Below are 9,857 nucleotides of genomic sequence, written 5' to 3' on the forward strand. Positions count from 1 at the left end.
CCCCCCGGGCTCCGCTCCGGCCTCTGGCCAGCGCTCGGCGCGCTCGGGGAGCGAGGGAGGTGGCGGCGAGGCCGGCGGGCGGGCGGGCCGCGGGGAACAGAGTCCTCGCGTCAAGCTCAAGCTCGAGGAAGCGCCTCTGCCAGCCGCCGCCTGGTCCCAGCCCGGCCGCGCGGCCTTGCCTTCTTGAATCGTTTTTAATTGGGACTTTCAATCCCAGGCTTTCCTTTGGCACAAGAAGCAGTATCCTCTCTGGTGAGATTTTAGTGTTGCAGTAACTCAGAGTCGGTCCTTCCCCTGCTGTCCAGTTTCTGCTGACCTCCCAGGTGTGGGTCGTGGTCAGGACTGGCTTAAAAGCACCGGAATCCTTCCTCAGTAGAAGGCCCTCCAGCTGGCTACACCAGAACACACGAACCCGTGTTTCCTGCAGCCCTGGGAAGTGGTGCGGGCAGCTCTGGGGAGACAAAGCACATGCACCTCACACTTCCTGGTGGGTTTGGATTGGAGGAGTTCACCTTGTTTTCATCTATAGTTCAGAGAAGTGTTTTTCCTCAGTGTAGATACTAAAAATAGAAAACTAATGATTCCAGGGACCTGGATTGGCCTGTTATACCTGTCAAAGGTCGAAGAGGATGCATGATTGTTAAACTACCTCCAGGATACACTTGCTGGAGAAGCAGCCCTGCCTTAATCTGAGCAGACCAGAGGAGTACTTCTCTGAGGGTGGGCCACGCAGCTGCATTGGGGGGTAGGCTGAGACTGTGCAGCTGCAGTGGGGGCACGTCCAGTGGTCAGACTTACTCGACGTCTCAACCAGCATCACTGCACCTTCTTCCTCCATTCTCTTCTCCCAGCCCTTGAGTAGGCAGCCATGAGCGGGGGTGCGAGCCAGCCATAGAGTTAGCATGGCAGGAGCAAATTTCCTGTACCTGGGTACTTGTGTACCCATCAGGTGGCACCAGGCCTGCTCAGGGGTGCATGGCTTTTCACCCCCAAGTCCAAGATGGAGATTGTGAAGAGTCAGTTTATTAAGAATTTCACTTCAGAGGAGTCTGTTCATCATAATAAGATCTCCAGCACAGGAATGGGTCAGCTGGCCTGGTCTGTATTATCAATCTCTTATTAAAAGGCCTGAGTGATGATGAACTTGCCCTTGTAGATATTGATGAAGGCAAACTGAAGGGTGAGACTATGGATCTTCAACTTGACAGTCCTTTTATGAAAATGCCAAATAGTGTCTGCAGCACAGATTACTTTGTCACTGCATATTCAAACCAAGTGATTATCATATTATCACAGCAAGTGCACACCAAGCAAAAGGAGAAACATGATAAAGATCCTGATCGGTAGAAAAATATCCACAAAGAAGTGATTGCCAGCACCTAGGAGATTATGAAAATGACAGGTTGTGGTTTCGGGGCCATTGGCCTGTCTGTAGCTGATTTAACAGAAAGTATTTTGAGGAATCTTAGGAGAACACATTCAGTTTCCAGCATAATTAAGGGCCTCTCTGGAGATGAAGTATTCTCATCTATTCCTCAGTGTTCTTTTTATCCTGGGATGGAATGGTATTACTGACCTTACATAGATAAAGCTCACCCAAGCACCACAGTAGCATTGCCAGAATGCCTGTATCAGCTCTTAGGCAACGGCAACAGCAAACGAGGGCAGGATTTTAGTGTGTTTTGATTAAATGTTACTGTACAGCATTTTTTTGGTGTTTATTTTTTGTTTTGTTTGCTTGTTTATTTGCTTTTTAAGTGAGAAGAAACATCAGAAGAACATTAGCGACCAGGAAGTGGGTCCTCTAGGGATGAGGAGACATTCTGCTGGATTTTTAAAAAAATGTTTTCTCCAGAGTCATCTGCTTCATTAACAATGGATTTTGTCTTAGACGTCTCTCTCTGATTTTATAAACTGACATCATTTCTTGTTCTGTTATGAATGCACGCTGCACTAGGACTCCAATAAGCCCATCACACATTTTCACCATTTTGTCTATAGGCACTTTTTCTGCAGTGTAATAACTCATCTCCATTGTTACTATTATCATAATCACCTTGACTCAGAACCATTCTGGCTATTTCATCATCAGCCAGCAAATGAACAACTTGCAGTGTCATGTTGGTGCTCCAAAATATCTGAATTTGGAACATTCCAGCTTTCAGATTTTTGGATTAGGGATGCTCCATCTGTACATACTGCAGTTACGTCCTAGTGTTAGGACACTACTGTCTTTCTTCCTGTAACTCTATGGACTAGATTAATCCACAGGTTTAATACTTTATACTCATCTGATGAGAATGTTTACAAAACATATGCAACTTTGGAAGGCTGAAGGGAATTATAAAGTCCAATGGATATGGAATTTCATCTCTGATTGTCAGGGACTATCACTCTGGTTTGTAAAAAAATATTTCAATTCATATGCTATCCACTACATATACTTGAGTAAATCAAACACTTTTGGATATTTCAATAAATAATTTAGGACTATTTGGACATAAATCAAATTCAGGTGCCAAATAGTTCAATCTCCAAATAATTTAAATTCAACTCAATGGTAAAATACAGTCAAATACCAAATTAAATTCCAGATAAAATAAACAGTTAAATGTGAAGAATACAACCACAGAATCAGAAAGGAATGAGGGTGTGTTTTAGGATGAATGAATTAGGATCAACTAAACCTAAAAATAATAATTTAAAAAAATCACAAAGTAAATGATATGTAAACAAAATGAAAACAGCATACTTAGAAAAGTATTTGTAATAAATATGTGTTATCACAATTAACCTAAAACTTCTCTTAAGGAGAATTAAATATTCTCAAAATATTCCAAAAAATCAAACAAAAGAAAATTATTCCAAACACTTTCTATGAGGCCAGAATCACCCTGATAAATAAAATCAGAAAAAGATACAACAAAAAAAGAAAACTTCAGGCCATTATCCCTCATGAACACAGATGCAAATATCCTCAACAAAATACTAGCAAACCCAATTCAACAGCACATCAAAAAGATTATAGACCATGATCAAGTGGGATTTATCTCGTGGGTGAGATGGTTCAACATACACAAATATATCACATCAACAAAATTAAAGACAATAACCATATGATCATTTCAGCAGATGCAGAAAAAGCATTTGATAACATTCAACATCCTTCGTGATAAAAAAAAAAAACACTCAACAAGTTAGCTGTAGAAGAAAAGAATCAACACAATAAAGGCCAAGAAAGAACAGGAACAAGACAGCGATGCCCACTTTCACCACTCTTGTTAAACATAGTACGGGAAGTCCTAACCAGAGCAATTAGGCAAGAGGGAGAACTGAAGTAAAGAAGTGCATCCAAATTGGAAAAGAGAAAGTCAAATTGTTCCTCTTTGCAGAGGACATGATCTCATATACAGAAAAACCTAAGACTCAAAAAAAAAAAAAAAAGAAAAAAGAAAACAAATACTTTGATTAAAAAAATGGGCAAATGACCTGAGTAGATAATTCTCAAAAAATAAATAAATAAATAAAAAGACACACTAGTGACCAGTTGTGGTAAAAACAAAAACAATGCTCAATATCACTAATCATCAGGGAAATGCAAAGCAAAACCACAATGAGATATCTCACCCCAGTTAGAATGAATATTTTCAAAAAGACAAATAACAAATGCTGGTGAGTATGTGGAAAAAAGGAAACTCATACACTGTTGGTGGGAATGTAAATTAGTACAGCCATTATGGAAAACAGTATGGAGGTTCCTCACAAAACTAAAAATAGAACTACCACATGATCCAGCAATCCCACTACTGGGTATTTATCCAAAGGAAAGGAAATCAATATGTGAAAGGGATACCCGCACTCCAGTGTTTATCATGGCTCTATAGCAAGATTTGGAACCAAACTAAATGTTTATCAATGGATAATTAGATAAATAAAATGTGATATATATATATATATATATATACAAAATGGAATACTACTCAGCCATAAAAAATGAAACTCTGCCATTTGCAACAATGTGGTAGCAGTTTCATTTGTGTCTATAGGTACAAAAAGAATAGAGGTGATAAGGCTGATAACGTAGCACTAATTCCTTTTTAGTGTTGCAGCCTGTCCGTTACACTCTAGAGTACAAGCATCTTCTAAGAGTCCCAGTCACACATATACTATTATAAATCAAATTCTCTATTTCCACACACATGCATAAAAAAGCTCTATTTGACCTTTAATTGGAAAGGTATTTACTCAATAGGTCTATTTGGAAAGATTTGACATATTTACCATATTGAGTATTCAATCCATGATCGTGGCATAGCCCTTTATTTTAGCCCTTCATTTCAACCCTGGCTTGGAGATATTTGAAAAATAAAAATCGAACAATAAAAAATAAGACAAATAAAAAAAACAAAGTATAACACTATTTACATAGCATTTACGTTTTATTAGGTATTATAATTAATCTAGAGATAATTTAAATTATATGAGGGGATGTGCATAAGCTATATAAAATACTTCTCCATTTTATATAAGGAAATTGAGCATCTTCAGAATTTGTACCTGAGGGGGCTCTTGGCACTAACTCCCCACAGATACTGGGGGACAACTGTGATGTTGTAAGCAAACGTTGGATAAGTCCCTCGCATGGGGGAGCTCCATTTAACAACACTAGAGGAAGGTGTCCTATACCACTGGCCCTTTAGTTACTTAAAAATGAGAATGCTAGAATGTCTTTCCTCTCTATATTTACTGGATGATATGCAACATTGTCAGAAATTATTGAGGCAGTTTTCAAAGAAATAAGTTTTTGGAAAGGTCCACACATATGATAACCTTTTCTTAATCTCCTAGGATACATTTTTTTGAGGAATAATTGCTCGTCAGATGACACTTAAGAAAACCTATTAATTCACACCACTATATATTGGTAAGAGGACAAACACTTCATCTCTTTCTAGGATATGCTGGCTTTTATAATTTTTTTCAATCTGATTATATTTAAATGGTGACATTTATTTAGTTGTTCACTTTTCCAATTTCTAACAGGATTAGACTATTTTCATAGGTTTATAAAAAGGATATAAATCCCCAGTTGCTAGATAACTTATTGACACAAATTATACATCAGCATTACTAATTTCTTAAACTCTGATAGGTGACAACAAAATATAGGTAGTGTGGGACCCCCATTGTAAATAAATTTCTAAATGTTATTTATTAAAGATGATTATATACATAATCATTGTTTAAATAATTATTTATTATATATGAAAGTGCTTCAAAAAGTTTATGTAAAAATTGAGAGACGTGAATTAAGAGATGTACGAGTCTTTCCATAAACTTTTTGAAGTACCCTCATATAGTATTTTTAATGTAAATACACACATTGTGGTGGATGTCATATATGAGCACACACATATATGTATACATATGTGAAGTATCTGATTTCAAATTATGCATCAAGGTAAATGAATCAAAAAAATCAATTTTATTTTTATATAACTAATCATTACAAATTAATCATCATAAGTAATTCCGAATTAATCATCATAAGTAATTCCGTCAACTATTGTAGATATAATAGTTTAAAATACAATTGTGTTTCTAGATGCACCTTTTAAAATGATACAGTTACACAGTCAGATGTGCTGTTTATCTCAGTTAATGTTTTATTGTTGGACATATTCAGATAAAGAATGGCTGGGAACTTAATTAATAATTATAAATTTAAAAGTAGAGTAACAAACCAAATGTTAAAAATTGTGAGGTCATTTCTTATAGAATAAAAATTTATTTAATGAAATAAGTGCTTCATTTAAAATATCTCTTTGAACAACCTGCATCAGGTCGACTTTTTTAGTCTCACCACAAACCTCCTCTACTGTTACTCTTAGCCCTCAGTGTTGTTTTCTATAGTTTGTAAATCCAATCAGCCAGTTTCACACCTTTCTGCATAACTTAATCATCTATTTCCTAGAAGTGGGTGTGATCTTAGGTGAGTCTAATCACTTAAATAGCACACGCGTCCAGAGAAGGCCTCTGCTCCAGGGAAGACAGAATTTTCAGCTGCCAGGTGTTGAAGAGCAGAGAGTTACAGCTGACCTTGGTATCAACAGATCTTCCAGAGGTTCCAGTCGTGAGACCACGCATAGTAGACACTGGTGCGTATGGAATTGAGAGTAAAGGCCTTCATGCTTACTTTCCTTTACAGAAATACTTTAAATTTACCTGTCAGCCCATTTGGATCTTGTTAATCAAACAAGTAGCTCCTAGTTATTTAAAATGACATCAATGTAAAGTATCTGTAACTAGAGCATTTGTAGTATATGGTTTGAGTTATATTAAGTTATTTGATTTATTTTTATTCCATTCGTTTCTATATTATTAGATTTTTTTAGGCCTTAAAAATAATTTTCTGCAGTTTTTATGCAACTATGAAACCCATAACCANGTTTTTATAGCTGAGTAGTATTCCATTGTGTAGATATACCACATTTTCCGTATCCACTCATCCGATGATGGACATTTGGGTTGATTCCAGCTCTTGGCTATTGTGAAGAGTGCTGCAATGAACATTGGGAAACAGGTATACCTTCGACTTGATGTTTTCCATTCCTTTGGGTAAATGGTGACATTTATTTAGTTGTTCACTTTTCCACTTTCTAACAGGATTAGACTATTTTCATAGGTTTATAAAAAGGATATAAATCCCCAGTTGCTAGATAACTTATTGACACAAATTATACATCAGCATTACTAATTTCTTAAACTCTGATAGGTGACAACAAAATATAGGTAGTGTGGGACCCCCATTATAAATAATTTTCTAAATGTTACTTATTAAAGATGATTATATACATAATCATTGTTTAAATAATTATTTATTTTATACGAAAGTGCTTCAAAAAGTTTATGTAAAAATTGAGAGACATGAATTAAGAGATGTATGAGTCTTTCCATAAACTTTTTGAAGTACCCTCATATAGTATTTTTAATGTAAATACACACATTGTGGTGGATGTCATATATGAACACACACATATATGTATACATATGTAAAGTATCTGATTTCAAATTATGCATCAAGGTAAATGAATCAAAAAATCAATTTTATTTTTATATAACTAATCATTACAAATTAATCATTATAAGTAATTCCATCAACTATTGTAGATATAATAGTTTAAAATACAATTGTGTTTCTAGATGCACCTTTTAAAATGATACAGTTACACAGTCAGATGTGCTGTTTATCTCAGTTAATGTTTTATTGTTGGACATATTCAGATAAAGAATGGCTGGGAACTTAATTAATAATTATAAATTTAAAAGTAGAGTAACAAACCAAATGTTAAAATTGTGAGGTCATTTCTTATAGAGTAAAAATTTATTTAATGAAATAAGTGCTTCATTTAAAATATCTCTTTGAACAACCTGCATCAGGTCGACTTTTTTTAGTCTCACCACAAAACTCCTCTACTGTTACTCTTAGCCCTCAGTGTTGTTTTCTATAGTTTGTAAATCCAATCAGCCAGTTTCACACCTTTCTGCATAACTTAATCATCTATTTCCTAGAAGTGGGTGTGATCTTAGGTGAGTCTAATCACTTAAATAGCACACGCGTCCAGAGAAGGCCTCTGCTCCAGGGAAGACAGAATTTTCAGCTGCCAGGTGTTGAAGAGCAGACAGTTACAGCTGACCTTGGTATCAACAGATCTTCCAGAGGTTCCAGTCGTGAGACCACGCATAGTAGACACTGGTGCGTATGGAATTGAGAGTAAAGGCCTTCATGCTTACTTTCCTTTACAGAAATACTTTAAATTTACCTGTCAGCCCATTTGGATCTTGTTAATCAAACAAGTAGCTCCTAGTTATTTAAAATGACATCAATGTAAAGTATCTGTAACTAGAGCATTTGTAATATATGGTTTGAGTTATATTAAGTTATTTGATTTATCTTTATTCCATTAGTTTCTATATTATTAGATTTTTTTTAGGCCTTAAAAATAATTTTCTGCAGTTTTTATGCAACTATGAAACCCATAACCANTTTTTTTAGGCCTTAAAAATAATTTTCTGCAGTTTTTATGCAACTATGAAACCCATAACCACCTAAAATGTTCAATATAATGTGTGAATATACTACTTTTTATACACGCTAATATAAAATGTGTTGAATTCATTACAAAACATTGTAAAATTCCTATTTACTGTCCCTTCAAACCCTTCAGTTTGCAGACTAAAATTTGAAAAGTATTCAAAAACAATCCAACCAACTGGTAAGGGCTCCCAAGAAGTAGCATTGATCACCATAGGAAATATTGGAAACAAAGATTAATTTGTGATCCATTAACCTATCTCTGCATTCTTTAGTGTAGAGCAGAAAGCCTGGTGTTTATCTATTTTTTAAATGTAATTGATTAATTGTTGCTGATTATCACTGTAGGATGAATATTTACCTTTTCTGAAAGTAAAGGTACTCTCTCTGATGGTCTGAATTGGCTCTGGGAAAAATGTTTTCCTAAACTAGAAATAATAGATAATTTTTACATTTTGCTTTTTTTGAAAGGACGAGTTTGATGTTAAAGTTAAAAGAATAAATTCAACTGTTTATAGTTTTAGGCATTGAAAGTTGACGTTAACGTTGATTAAATCAGAGTAAACTGAATCAATTTTTCCTTGTCTTTGGAAAACTGCCTCCGTGACATAGGAGGCAGAGAGCGTGGACTATTAGCATAGAGACTAAGAGTTGTGTTGTTTATTACAATCATGGGGTCATTGGGAGAGAAAAAAAGAGATACAGAGATTTTGGAAGTGCTTCTGGATTAATCAGCTAATACAAATAACTCTAGAATCATCCCAACTTTTACCTTCTGCCCCAAGATTTAAGCTTGTCCAAGTAACTGAGGTATGACTGAGAACACTGCTTTTTCTTTTTTAAACAAAAAGGATATGAGAGGGCTAGCTCGTCTCACTTTCTCATTTGTATCACAGTATAAATCCAGTCTGTCTACATTTACCAAGTCTAGGTTTCGACTGGGGGTAAATTAATGGGTAAATTGGACAGAACTCAAGCAGACAAGTAGAACTGTCCAAAAGCTTTTTTCCAAAGAATAACTCCCACAAGAATAACTTTATCTCCTCTCTCTCTCTCTCTTTAATTTTTTTATTTTATTTTATTTTCAGAAACATGGATTCAGATACCTTGCAAGCCTTCCAGAGTGAGCTCACATGCTCCATCTGCATAAACTACTTCATAGACCCTGTCACCATCAACTGTGGTCACAGCTTTTGCAGGCCCTGCCTATACCTCTGCTGGGAGGAAGCGCAAACTTCAATGTGCTGCCCTGAGTGCAGGGAAATATCAGAGAAGCCAGACTTCAAAACCAATATTGCACTCAAGAAGCTGGCTTCACTTGCTAGACAAGCCAGACCTTGTCACGTTGACAGCTCTAAGGACCAGATCTGTGTAGCGCACAAGGAGGCAAAGGGGCTCTTCTGTGAAGTGGACAGAAACCTGCTCTGTGGACCCTGCTCTGAATCAATGGAGCACAGGGCTCACAGCCACAGTTCTATAGAATGTGCTGCGGAGGAATACAGGGTATGTGATACCTCTAAAGCAAATTGGAATCTATAGGATTCTAAATCAGAGAGAGAGAGAGATGAGGACTTATGATAATGAAGTTGAGAGAATGAAGATGTTGGAGGTGGTAATTTTTCAATATAAATCCCAAGCTATCGATATGTCCTTTCCATGTTGCTAATCAATGTGATACTATAATCATGGTTGGGTTTAGCCCTCAGTAAGGGAATTTTCCTTAGGAACATTGTCCAAATATGGGGAATTGGTGCAGATGTGG

At 36.1% G+C, this 9,857-nt stretch overlaps 1 protein-coding gene across 1 annotated transcript in view; it reads left to right on the forward strand.

Moving 5' to 3' along the window:
• The first annotated feature begins 9,187 nt into the window (after positions 1-9,187).
• LOC103607813 (tripartite motif-containing protein 64-like) overlaps positions 9,188-9,857 on the forward strand; it is a 7,165-nt gene continuing 6,495 nt past the window's right edge. The window contains 1 exon segment of the mRNA XM_008592278.1: positions 9,188-9,602. Coding sequence (XP_008590500.1) covers positions 9,188-9,602 — 415 coding nt within the window.

This window comes from Galeopterus variegatus, unplaced genomic scaffold (assembly GCF_000696425.1).
Source record: "Galeopterus variegatus unplaced genomic scaffold, G_variegatus-3.0.2 Scaffold7732, whole genome shotgun sequence".
Lineage (NCBI taxonomy): Eukaryota > Metazoa > Chordata > Mammalia > Dermoptera > Cynocephalidae > Galeopterus > Galeopterus variegatus.